The sequence below is a fragment of the Eptatretus burgeri genome, chromosome 11 (assembly GCF_056783735.1).
Source record: "Eptatretus burgeri isolate ZD-2024b chromosome 11, Ebu_testis_v1, whole genome shotgun sequence".
Lineage (NCBI taxonomy): Eukaryota > Metazoa > Chordata > Myxini > Myxiniformes > Myxinidae > Eptatretus > Eptatretus burgeri.
The window spans coordinates 97,366,110-97,380,568 of record NC_140971.1 but is presented as its reverse complement, the minus strand read 5'-3'; the positions used below and the strand labels follow the sequence as shown (position 1 = coordinate 97,380,568).

Genomic DNA, 14,459 nt, shown 5'->3' with positions numbered 1-14,459 from the left:
TAAAGATGGCTGACTGGTGGACTGGCGGCCATTTTAGTTTATAAAAAAAACCAAAACCCCGGTATCGAACACGTCCTCAACCATTTCTCACACATGCATTTACCGATCTTGTTCAGACTTGGCACACTGATAATGAATGATGGTATACATAAACACATAATTTTGTTTCGTGATCTGATTAAACCTGGCTGACTGGTGGACTGGCGGCCATTTTAGTTTATTAAAAAAACCAAAACCCTGTTATCGAACACGTCCTCAACCATTTCTCACACATGCATTTACCCATCTTGTTCTATTTTTTTCATACCTTTACCATGAAGCATCCTTCATGGAAATAAAAATAAACAAATTTAAATTCTGATTCCTCTTCATTTTCACCCCAACCACCTTCAAGTAGAGTTTACAAAAACAGATCAGACGGCATTTTCAACTGAATTATCGTTTTTTTTTTTTAATTATAGTCTACAGTTATATAGAATTACTTTTATACATAAATAAATATTATTAAATATTACACTGTTTGTGCAATTCATTACGTCTCCCTAAAATACATGAATATTGAATGCCTACTGTGTGAAATTTCCATTCCCAATCCAAACATCATGTCATGTCACGTGACCCACTATCTTGCACAATTTAATTTCGTGACCCACGTCATCAATATTCATGACCGAATAACCCAATCGCATGCAACCTTCCATGTCACGTGACCACTCTAGTCAGTAATGCATCGACATAAATATTGTAAACATGAGCTCACTCTTTAACTCCACACAGCAAAATTACTAAAACCACAGGGGCCATGTGATGTTTTATGTCTTTTTCTCCTCGTTTGTGAAAGCAATTTGGTTTGCAAGAGTAACTTGATTATAGTGAGTGGCAAAGTTAAGAGATAACAGTTTTTTTATATTCGTTAATTTACAAGTTTGTAAACTATGATGGCAGCTTGCTCAGAATTCTGTTCATTCCTGCAAACATGAATTCCAAGTGTTTACTACCAGGTCATAACACTGTGATGAAGTGATTGACGTGCTGGTAAGATCAGCACAGATGATGGAAATTTATGGATTCTCACAATTATAATGATAACCCTATTTCACTGGTAACCTGTACTGGTTATTAAGAGTTTTTTTTTTTTTTTGTATCACTTCCTCCTGGTGCTTCACAGGCAAGGCTAGAGATGGCCAAAGTTGCTTTAATTAACAACCACAGAACTACTTGTTAAGTCTATCTTTATGGCTAGCTGGTGTAGGTTATAAGACATGGCTAAGCACTATTTGTAACGTTGACATGGCAAATTCTATCCTTCTGGTGACACTTGTACGACACAGTGCTCAAGCAAGCAATATTGTACACTGTGTGTACCCTGAAATGAGACTTGACAGGCCCCTTAATTATACAGCCACTTATTTTACCATCAATCAAATAAGAGTCAGCCTCCAATAATCAAGTGTATTTAACCACACTGGAAGCACCCACTCTCTACAGGAGTGAGGGAGAGTGTTATTTTCTTTATGATTAGTAATACCAGAGAGGACGATCTTATTCCAAGAGTGCAATGCATTGCTCCAACAGATCCCTTTATTTGGGCGATGTATAGTCAACAGGCCGCTGCCTCGATCGCTCCAGATAATAAAGAGAGCCCAGGTTTAATACATGAAGCAAAAACATGTGTACTGCTTATGTGCATATATAATACATCGTGGATATTTATATAGCTCGGATAATTCCAATTGCACCCGTCTTCCCTCCTTATGCCTGGTGTTTGCTTCATGGTTAGGGTGGCGGGCTTTGGATCCTAAGGTCCTGAGTTCAAATCCCGCTCAGGTGTTGAATTAATACCAGGTGGGGTTGACTATGCCTGTCATCCTTCTGAAGTCGGCAAAATGAGTGCCAGCTTGCTGGTATACTGTGTCGGAGTGGCGACCCGTCCAGGATTGTGCCCAATAGCCAAGAAGATTGCATAAGCAGTACCAACGCTCTGCACAGAGTATGGTCCTGATCTCCTCCTCCTCCTCCCTCCTTCCCCCCAAAGGAACAAAATGCCAAGATGGGCAAAAAAGTTAAAATATATATATATATATATATATATATATATATATATATATATATATATATATATACATATATATTGATGGAATCAAACAAAACTTGCACAGGCACAACTTCAGGGTGCCCTAATTAATCCCTGGAAGTTTCAGCTTCCTCAGTCAAATCCTCTAGGAGGAGTAAATGATACATACATACTACTTACTTCCCCTCCATTATTTGAGATGGTTCATAATTGCCAGCCTAATTGCAATGCACAGGGCAAAAGGTTAGATTCCGTGAACTGTTCTTGTATTTTAATGCCAAAGCCTCCATCTCCTCATCCTCATTCGTGTAACGAACATAATGTCCTTGCTCAAGATGAAATGTCTCAGCTCATACCTGGTCCAATGGTCATACCTGGTTAAACATCATGTAAAAAAAATAATCTCTCACTTGTATTTTTCGAACACCATTTTGAGAAAATCTGCAAGATATGAAAGTACTTTGTACACCTGGTCTAACGGTAAATCTTATCAAAACTACTGTTTGTAATTACAAAATAAGTGATGAGAATAATTAGTCATAAAAATAAAATAACTTTACAAAATAAAAATTGACAATTGAAATGCAATGGAATGACCTTTCATGTACCCAAAATAATTATGCAGCTTAGCTCACTCTGCTCCGATTGGTTAATCTGATCATGTACTTGTGAAAATCAACATCTCTGGCTATTCTCAGAGAGCTGCCTCAACACCGGCGAGTCTCACTCGAGCAGATTGGCAGGGACTGCAAACAGCCATCTCTCTCCTCAGGACTGGTCTTCCATATCTACTATGCCCGATATTAACTCATCCTGGGGATTCTCCCACAGAAATATCTGTCTCTGTCTGTCTGTCTGTCTCTCACAGATTCATCCCATCTCATCTTCAATTATCCTGCCCTTCTTCCCACTCGCAGAACACTGAATCCTGTGATGAGGCAGTTACTCTGAAATAACTTACCTTTTCTTCCTGGAAGGCTAATCTGACCGAAGGCAATCAGAGTGCATTCCAAAAAACCAAGTGTGTGTTCACTCTCAGTGGAGCCAGAAAACAACATCTGTCCAACTTCAAGAATGAACTTTCAAACTTGTCTCCCTCCTGTGAAACCCGGTGGTGCCTTGTTAAGTCTGTCTCTGGAGCATGCTCCCCTTCCCCCTCTTCAAACGGTACCACAATTGATGAGCGGTCACGAATCAATGACCAATTCATGCAGTTTTGATGTTCTCAGTTTTGTTCCGAGGCCTCTTTTAAGGATAGTCATCGAGAACTTCCATCTGCAGTCCGTTTGCAGTAATATTCCCAGGGGTGTTTTTTTTAAGGTGGTTCTTCATCATGTCCGTTGCTCCAATGATCACCGATATAATTTCATCGCCCTTGAGCTTCCAGGATCTTTTCATTTCATTTTTGAGATCTTGGTATTTGGTAATTTTCTTGATTTCTGCATTGTTTAGGCCAAAATCACCGGGCAATGACCTCAATTAACAACACCACCTTCTTTTTTTTTCTTTTTTTTTTGTACCCCAGTACTAGATCCGGCCACAATGCTTTGTTTTCTATGTTCACGCTTGATGGGATCATTAGGTCGTACGTGAGCATTACTTCCTTGTTTTCCGCGATTGCTTTTGGTTCATGTTTCCATGAGTTTTGTGGAACTGGCATATGGAGACTTTTGCAGATGTGCGAGTGGATTACTCGACACACCTTTTTGTGCCTTTGTGTATCGAGCTGTTCTGACACTAGTTTTTTTAAATCCCGATAGGAGGTAGCTCGTACTCCGTTTCTACCTTACAGAACCTACACTTGTCCGGTTGACTCAGTCCTGCCATTTTCTTAAAGCCATTTGTGGAGTGACTTTGGTCTTGGGCATTAATAATGATTTGTTCTCCATCCCAGTTGTTTTTTTTTAATATATATATATAATGTCAAGGCTGGTATGACAGCTAACACACACAACGTATAACAAGGGGAGCAGGAGACAAGAGGGATGGGAGAGGGAAGCACAAAACAGTGGGTAATAGACACATGAGGAGATCTCTGGAAGGGAGAGGGATGGAGTGGGGTACACAGAGTAAACAAGATGGACACTACAGGGACTTTCTGGAAGGAAAGCAGAGAATTTGAAGGAGGTGGGTATAGGTTGGATTAACGGGAGTAGAAAAGATCATGGTTTTAGATGGGGGAAGACAAGAGATGGTGGTGAACAGCTATTTTGAGGACCTGGAGGGAGAGTGGGATTGAAGAATGTTTGGGAGTTTGTTCCAAAGGCAAAAACTTACCTCTTCTTAGTCATTCCAAAGACCTTCTTTGTCTATGCCCAATCTGTCTAACAACAATCTTCCTGGTCTTTTATTGTTTTCCCAGTTGTCGGTGTATATCTTGTTGATATTTTGTTTTGTATTTTTCTTTTGTCTTTTTTGAAGTCGTTGGGGCTGTATTTGTTGCTGTTTCAGTTTCTTGTGTCACGTCTAAGATTCCTCGTCTTTCTCAATAGAAGACTCGTGGACACGTGACTCGGTTCACATGCACGGAGCAATCTTTATTCGCCAGTTAACACAGCTCTTCCCGATGGAGACCACACAGACCTCGTCTCTGTCTCTCTCTCGAACGCCCCTGGCGTGATCCCTCTTAAAATATCTTGCATTCACCTGTCGGAAATTTCTTTGCTCGTCGGGTTGGGGATACCTTCTCTGGTTTGTTGGCTTCGTGTTTGCTTACAAATTGGATTCGGTAGACTTGAATTTTTCACGTACTCAGCCAATCCTCCTGTTGTCACTGTTCGCTTGATTGATCGTTCATTGATCGTTCCATCAGGCCACTACCTCCTTCTCGTCTCTGCAGGTACATTGTCGGGGTGTATTGATTTTTGTAGAACATTTTGTGGATGGTGAGGAGTTTCCTTGTTTTGATATCTAGTTTAGTGATTTCCACCTGTGGACAGTTTATTATTCCGTAGCTGTACTGGAATACCGGTATTTCTAGTCGGGCTATGGCTTCGATTTTGTTCCTTGGAGAAAGTATGTTTTCTGGATCAGCCTCGTTCTATGCAGGTATTCTTTGGTAATTGTTTTGTGCATTTGTTTGCGACATATTTGGTTGCCCTCTTCTACTCCGAGGTGTTTGTATGATTGCTTTATTGTTCATTGTCTCGCTCCTGTATTGTTGTATTTAGGTCTATTTTATGTTGTCCGTTTTTGTTGGTCTCCCTTGTTTGAAAGTGCACTTCACTTGGCACACTTATCCAGACCAAATTCCATTTGAATGTCATTTGAGCACCGTTTCACTAATTTGAGTTCTGCCAATTTTTGTGGTTTGTTGTAAAGTTTTAAGAGTTTAAGATCATCCATGTAAAGTAAGTGTCACCTTCCCTGTCTGTTTGGACGTTCCCTTATTTGACGTCATTGTGAATCCATATCCTTGCTCAGTAATGGGGTTGCTCAGTGGGTCTAGGACCAGGCAGAATAGGAGGAGAAAAACAGGCCGTCTCCCTGAAAGATCCCACGACATACAGTAACTTCAGAGAGTACTCCCACCCCTCGAATTCCGTCACATTTTGTTGTGTTTTAGTCTGAATTTAAAAGGAATTAAATTTAAATTTTTTGTCACTGATATACACAAAATGAAAACGTGTTTTTAGATTTTTTTACAAATTAATTAAAAACTAGTATGTGCCCGTACGTGCGTGGCAGTACGTGCAAAAAAAAAATACTTTCAAACCGCGAGCCAGAAACAACAACCACAGAGGCCGTTCATTCGCTCTCGTTTGCCCGTACGTGCGTGGCCGTACGTGCGTGGTCGTACGGGAAAACCCAAAAAAAAAAAAAAAAAAAAAAAAACTTTCAAACCACGAGCCAGAAACAAACACACAGGCCGTTCCTTCGCTCTCGCATACTCGTACGTGCAAACCAAAAAATAATAAATTTTAAAAACTTTCAAACCACGAGCCAGAAACAACCACACAGGCCGTTCCTTCGCTCTCGCATGCCCGTACGTGTTTTGTGGCTGTAGTAAAGGCAAAAAGTGTAGAAATCCATATAATTAAACTCTAAAATACGGACAATGTGCAAAATTACAACAGGTAATATAATAAAGGGTCAGAACTGTAGTGCGTACCATGCTGAAATCAGTTTTTGGCAAATATCTTAAAAACCATTGACTTTTGGACATGGAAATGTATTACTGATCCCCCATAATGTGGCCATTCCGAACATTTTGAGTGGTCACACAACCTTCTAGGTCCAACGGTTCTGGAGATGCAGTACTTCGCTTAAAAAGGGGCATGGCCATTTCACCTATTTCGCTCTCAGTGGCAAATGTGTTACCAACCAAAAATTGTTCAATGACCTTCAATTAGATGATTTTTGAAGAGTTTAGCTCTGGACATACAAGTGCATACAAAACCACCATGAGCTACTAGACTAACTAGAGTATAAGAAATCTAGAAATTATTAGAATACAGTAAGTCATCACTATCCGGAAGTGGTGCGTGCCCGTACGGAATGTTCACATCATTCCACGAATTATCGCTTGCATTGAAGTAACAACTGCTGTGATACTTAAACACACACACACACACACACACACACACACACACACACACACACATACACTTAATTAAAATCCAAATTAAAATCAAGTTTACCTCCCTGTCTTTACTTACCATGACATTCGCTGTCATTGAGCATTGCCACTCCTACGCCACGTAACTAATACAATCTATCAAAACTTTTGAAGCAAAATAATGTTTAGAATTTCCAGTAATTACTTTTAGGAACATTTTGGTATCCCATAAGTTCCAATATCAACAGTCAGTACAACTAAGTCACAACATGTAAACCTGACCCATTTATCATTTTTAAAAAATCCCATTTAACACACTTTAACCCTTTTTTTTGTGTGTGTACTTAGTCGAGACTCATATGGGAGCGAATACACATAATGTACAACAAGGGGAGCAGAAGACAAGAGGGGCAGGAGAGGGAAGCACAACAGTGGGGAACAGAGACATGAGGTGGGGGACACGGGGTATACAAGATGGACACTACAAGGACTTTGAGAAAGGAAAGCAGGGAATTTAAAGGAGGTGAGTTAACGGGGGTAGAAAAGATCATTGTTTTGGAATGGGGGAAGATAAGAGATGGTGGTGAACAGCTGTTTTGAAGACCTGGAGGGAAGAGTTGGATTGAAGAGAGTGTGGGAGTTCGTTCCAGAGGTGGGAAAAAGAGAGGAATGAAGAATTGAAGGTGGGCAGTGATTCGTGATTTTGGTAGTTTCACCTCAAGGGAGTTGCTGGCAGACCTTGAACGCCCTGCGGAAATATGGGGAGGGGGGGGTACATATCTCATAGCATCGGGGGTGAAGCCAGAGGAGACGGTAGAAGACAAAGACCGTTGATGAAGGTAAGGGTCCTGTCGTGCTCGATGTGGATATGAAACCCTAAGTTCATGACATGTGGCCACAAGAAGTAACAACCTCAGCAAAGATGATTAAATGCAATTTTAAACTGTTCATGTATTATTTTTCCATGGGTTCATGGATGCAATGACAACAGGAAGCAGGAAGAGTGATGATCACGATGGTGTTCGGGGAGATTAAGAGTCGTGTGGAGATGTGGGAATGTGGTGAGGACATGAGAAACCACCGAGTGACAACAAGCCAGGCCTGTGTGTGCCCAAAGTGTTCATGTCACTCAACCACTAACTGCAGCTACATTTTCTCACCTGAACCCGCTAACAAGATTCCAACTCGCCGTGAAATGTCACTCCATCCCAACAAGACCTTAAATACAATTCCACCAGAGAATGGGGAGTGCTCCCCCTTTCGAAAAAGCACATTCACGTCTCCTTTAATGAAATGAATTCCTATCATCCCCAATTCTGTCCCATGATCTTAATTACACCCATGAACCTTTCCTGACCCAAACGTCCTGTTCGTTAATTTCCTTGAGGTTTGTTCCACTGTCAGTTCCACCTTGCTCTTCCATGAGCCTCGATTCTGTAGGAGAACAAAAGGGTGATATTTTCAATGTATGTTCTCTTTGTGTTAACTGAACTCAAGAAAATGAATCCAATGATGTAATGTTGTTGCAGGTGAGGAAAAGAAAAGGTACAAAACGAACAATTTGATCAAATCATTCGATTGTACTCAGACCAAGTGAGGGTGAGATTATAATAATGAAGAAACGACATCAACACGTCATCCCATAACTATTGTACCTGTTAACTAACAACATCAACACGTCATCCCAGAACTAGCGTTTGTACCCGTTAACAAGCTCCATCGACATGTCATCCCATAACTATTGTACCTGTTAAATAACGATATCAACATGCCATCCCATAACTATTGTTTGTACCTGTTAACAAGCTCCATCGACATGTCATCCCATAACTATTGTACCTGTTAAATAACGATATCAACATGCCATCCCATAACTATTTTTTGTACCTGTTAACAAGCTCCATCGACATGTCATCCCATAACTATTGTACCTGTTAAATAACGATATCAACATGCCATCCCATAACTATTGTTTGTACCTGTAAACAAGCGACATCGATATGTCATCCCATAACTATTGTACCTGTTAAATAACGATATCAACATGCCATCCCATAACTATTGTACTTGTTAATAAGCAACATCGACATGTCATCCCATAACTATTGTACCTGTTAACGAACTACATCAACATGTCATCCCATAACTATTGTACCTGTTAACAAGTTACATCAACATGTCATCCCATAACTATTGTACCTATTAACAAGCTCCATCGACATGTCATGCCATAACTATTGTACCTGTTAACAAGTTACATCAACATGTCATCCCATAACTATTGTACCTATTAACAAGCTACATCAACATGTCATCCCATAACTATTGTACCTGTACACTCACAACATCCACATGTCATCCCATAACTATTGTACCTGTGAACAAGCTACGTCAACAAGTCATCCCACAACTATTGTACCTGTTAACAAGCTCCATCAACATGTCATCCCATAACTATTGTACCTGTACACTCACAACATCCACATGTCATCCCATAACTATTGTACCTGTGAACAAGCTACGTCAACAAGTCATCCCACAACTATTGTACCTGTTAACAAGTTACATCAACAAGTCATCCCACAACTATTGTACCTGTTAACAAGCTCCATCGACATGTCATCCCATAACTATTGTACCTGTTAACAAGCTACATCAACAAGTCATCCCATAACTATTGTCCCTGTCAGCAAGCTACATCAACACGTCATCCCATAACTATTGTACCTGTAAACAAGCTCCATCGACATGTCATCCCATAACTATTGTACCTGTTAACAAGTTACATCAACAAGTCATCCCACAACTATTGTACCTGTTAACAAGCTCCATCGACATGTCATCCCATAACTATTGTACCTGTTAACAAGCTACATCAACAAGTCATCCCACAACTATTGTACCTGTTAACAAGCTCCATCGACATGTCATCCCATAACTATTGTACCTGTTAACAAACTGCATCAACATGTCATCCCATAACGATTGTACCTGTTAACGAACTACATCGACATGTTATCCCATAACTATTGTACCTGTTAACGAACTACATCGACATGTCATCCCATAACTATTGTACCTGTTAATGAACGAGATCAACACGTCATCCCATAACTATTGTACCTGTGAACAAGCTCCATCGACATGTCATCCCATAAATATTGTACCTGTGAACAAGCTCCATCGACATGTCATCCCATAAATATTGTACCTGTTAACAAGCTACATCAACAAGTCATCCCACAACTATTGTACCTGTTAACAAGCTCCATCGACATGTCATCCCAGAAATATTGTACCTGTTAACAAGCTACATCAACAAGTCATCCCACAACTATTGTACCTGTTAACAAGCTCCATCGACATGTCATCCCATAACTATTGTACCTGTTAACAAACTGCATCAACATGTCATCCCATAACTATTGTACCTGTTAACGAACTACATCGACATGTTATCCCATAACTATTGTACCTGTTAAACTACATCGACACATCATCCCATAAATATTGTACCTGTTAACAAACTACATCGACATGTTATCCCATAACTATTGTACCTGTTAAACTACATCAACATGTCATCCCATAACAATTGTACCTGTTAACGAACTACATCAACATGCCATCCCATAAATATTGTACCTGTTAAACTACATCGACACGTCATCCCATAAATATTGTACCTGTTAACAAACTACATCAACATGCCATCCCATAACTATTGTCCCTGTCAACAAGCTACATCAACAAGTTATCCCATAACTATTGTCCCTGTCAACAAGCTCCATCGACATGTCATCCCACGACTATTGTCCCTGTCAACAAGCTACATCGACATGTCATCCCATAACTATTGTCCCTGTCAACAAGCTACATCGACATGTCATCCCATGACTATTGTCCCTGTCAACAAGCTACATCGACATGTCATCCCATAACTATTGTCCCTGTCAACAAGCTACATCGACATGTCATCCCATGACTATTGTCCCTGTCAACAAGCTACATCGACATGTCATCCCATGACTATTGTCCCTGTCAACAAGCTACATCGACATGTCATCCCACGACTATTGTCCCTGTCAGCAAGCTACATCAACAAGTCATCCCATAACTATTGTCCCTGTCAACAAGCTCCATCGACATGTCATCCCACGACTATTGTCCCTGTCAGCAAGCTTCATCAACAAGTCATCCCATAACTATTGTCCCTGTCAACAAGCTACATCAACAAGTCATCCCATAACTATTGTCCCTGTCAACAAGCTACATCGACATGTCATCCCATGACTATTGTCCCTGTCAGCAAGCTACATCGACATGTCATCCCATAACTATTGTCCCTGTCAGCAAGCTACATTGACATGTCATCCCATAACGATTGTACCTGTTAACAAGCTACATCAACAAGTCATCCCATAACTTTTGTCCCTGTCAACAAGCTCCATCGACATGTCATCCCACGACTATTGTCCCTGTCAGCAAGCTACATCAACAAGTCATCCCATAACTATTGTCCCTGTCAACAAGCTACATCAACAAGTCATCCCATAACTATTGTCCCTGTCAACAAGCTACATCGACATGTCATCCCATGACTATTGTCCCTGTCAGCAAGCTACATCGACATGTCATCCCATAACTATTGTCCCTGTCAGCAAGCTACATTGACATGTCATCCCATAACGATTGTACCTGTTAACAAGCTACATCAACAAGTCATCCCATAACTATTGTCCCTGTCAACAAGCTCCATCGACATGTCATCCCACGACTATTGTCCCTGTCAGCAAGCTTTATCAACAAGTCATCCCATAACTATTGTCCCTGTCAGCAAGCTACATCAACACGTCATCCCATAACTATTGTCCCTGTCAACAAGCTACATCAACAAGTCATCCCATAACTATTGTCCCTGTCAACAAGCTACATCGACATGTCATCCCATGACTATTGTCCCTGTCAGCAAGCTACATCGACATGTCATTCCATAACTATTGTCCCTGTCAGCAAGCTACATTGACATGTCATCCCATAACGATTGTACCTGTTAACAAGCTACATCAACATGCCATCCCATGACTATTGTCCCTGTCAACAAGCTCCATCGACATGTCATCCCACGACTATTGTCCCTGTCAGCAAGCTTCATCAACAAGTCATCCCATAACTATTGTCCCTGTCAGCAAGCTACATCAACACGTCATCCCATAACTATTGTCCCTGTCAACAAGCTACATCAACAAGTCATCCCATAACTATTGTCCCTGTCAACAAGCTACATCAACAAGTCATCCCATAACTATTGTCCCTGTCAACAAGCTACATCGACATGTCATCCCATGACTATTGTCCCTGTCAGCAAGCTACATCGACATGTCATTCCATAACTATTGTCCCTGTCAGCAAGCTACATTGACATGTCATCCCATAACGATTGTACCTGTTAACAAGCTACATCAACATGCCATCCCATGACTATTGTCCCTGTCAACAAGCTACATCAACAAGTCATCCCATAACTATTGTCCCTGTCAACAAGCTCCATCGACATGTCATCCCACGACTATTGTCCCTGTCAGCAAGCTTCATCAACAAGTCATCCCATAACTATTGTCCCTGTCAGCAAGCTACATCAACACGTCATCCCATAACTATTGTCCCTGTCAACAAGCTACATCAACAAGTCATCCCATAACTATTGTCCCTGTCAACAAGCTACATCGACATGTCATCCCATGACTATTGTCCATGTCAGCAAGCTACATCGACATGTCATCCCATAACTATTGTCCCTGTCAGCAAGCTACATTGACATCTCATCCCATAACGATTGTACCTGTTAACAAGCTACATCAACATGCCATCCCATGACTATTGTCCCTGTCAACAAGCTACATCAACAAGTCATCCCACGACTATTGTCCCTGTCAACAAGCTACATCAACAAGTCATCCCATAACTATTGTCCCTGTCAACAAGCAACATCAACAAGTCATCCCACGACTATTGTCCCTGTCAACAAGCTACATCAACAAGTCATCCCATAACTATTGTCCCTGTCAGCAAGCTACATTGACATGTCATCCCATAACTATTGTCCCTGTCAACAAGCTACATCGACACGTCATCCCACGACTATTGTCCCTGTCAACAAGCTACATCAACAAGTCATCCCATAACTATTGTCCCTGTCCACAAGCTCCATCGACATGTCATCCCACGACTATTGTCCCTGTCAGCAAGCTACATCAACAAGTCATCCCATAACTATTGTCCCTGTCAGCAAGCTACATCAACATGCCATCCCATGACTATTGTCCCTGTCAACAAGCTACATCAACAAGTCATCCCATAACTATTGTCCCTGTCAACAAGCAACATCAACAAGTCATCCCACGACTATTGTCCCTGTCAACAAGCTACATCAACAAGTCATCCCATAACTATTGTCCCTGTCAGCAAGCTACATTGACATGTCATCCCATAACTATTGTCCCTGTCAACAAGCTACATCGACACGTCATCCCACGACTATTGTCCCTGTCAACAAGCTACATCAACAAGTCATCCCATAACTATTGTCCCTGTCAACAAGCTCCATCGACATGTCATCCCACGACTATTGTCCCTGTCAGCAAGCTACATCAACACGTCATCCCATAACTATTGTCCCTGTCAACAAGCTACATCAACAAGTCATCCCATAACTATTGTCTCTGTCAACAAGCTACATCGACATGTCATCCCATGACTATTGTCCCTGTAAACAAGCTACATCGACATGTCATCCCATGACTATTGTCCCTGTCAACAAGCTACATCGACATGTCATCCCATGACTATTGTCCCTGTCAACAAGCTACATCGACATGTCATCCCATGACTATTGTCCCTGTCAATGAGCTACATCGACATGTCATCCCATGATTACTGTCCCTGTCAACAAGCTACATCGACATGTCATCCCACGACTATTGTCCCTGTCAACAAGCTACATCGACATGTCATCCCATGACTATTGTCCCTGTCAACCAGCTACATCGACATGTCATCCCACGACTATTGTCCCTGTCAGCAAGCTACATCGACACGTCATCCCACGACTATTGTCCGTCAGCAAGCTACATCGACATGTCATCCCATGACCATTGTCCCTGTCAGCAAGCGACATCGACATGTCATCCCATGACTATTGTCCCTGTCAACAAGCTACATCGACATGTCATCCCATGACTATTGTCCCTGTCAACAAGCTACATCGACATGTCATCCCATGACTATTGTCCCTGTCAGCAAGCTACATCGACATGTCATCCCATGACTATTGTCCCTGTCAACAAGGTACCTCGACATGTCATCCCATCACGATTGTACCTGAGCCGAGACTATTAACAACCAGGTTTTTTCCCGTTCGGAAATACATTGTAAAATGCTGACCAACTTGAGTTGGAGTTTAATAATATTTAAACAAAACCACTTCAGGTCAAAGGTGAAGGATGATTTACTGACAAGTGCCTTCAAACAAAGTTTATGTAAATATATAAATATATATATATATAAATATGTATAGATATATAAATATGTATGGATATCTGAAGTAAGAGGACAACGTGTACCTACCTCTCCGTGTAACTGTTCCAGCGTCGGACGTGCAGGTCTACCTGGACCTGCGGTCTGGCGGTAATAGTCCACCCACGGAACGGCATCCAAGGTGTTCTGGCCAAAGGTGCGTTGGTAGTACGTGTGGCTGTGAGTGTCTTGGCTCCACGGATATGAATCGTCATCATCTTCTTCTTGCTCGTCCTCTTGATCCCAGTCTGC

At 41.4% G+C, this 14,459-nt stretch overlaps 1 protein-coding gene across 1 annotated transcript in view; it reads right to left on the bottom strand.

Moving 5' to 3' along the window:
• The window catches only part of LOC147017724 (solute carrier family 12 member 2-like), a 172,758-nt gene that overhangs the window by 116,448 nt on the left and 41,851 nt on the right, over positions 1-14,459 (bottom strand). Inside the window, exon 2 of the mRNA XM_085847580.1 lies at positions 14,259-14,459. This exon is cut by the window's right edge and continues 457 nt beyond it. Within this exon, the coding sequence (XP_085703706.1) occupies positions 14,259-14,459 (201 nt within the window). The remainder of the gene's footprint in view (positions 1-14,258) is intronic.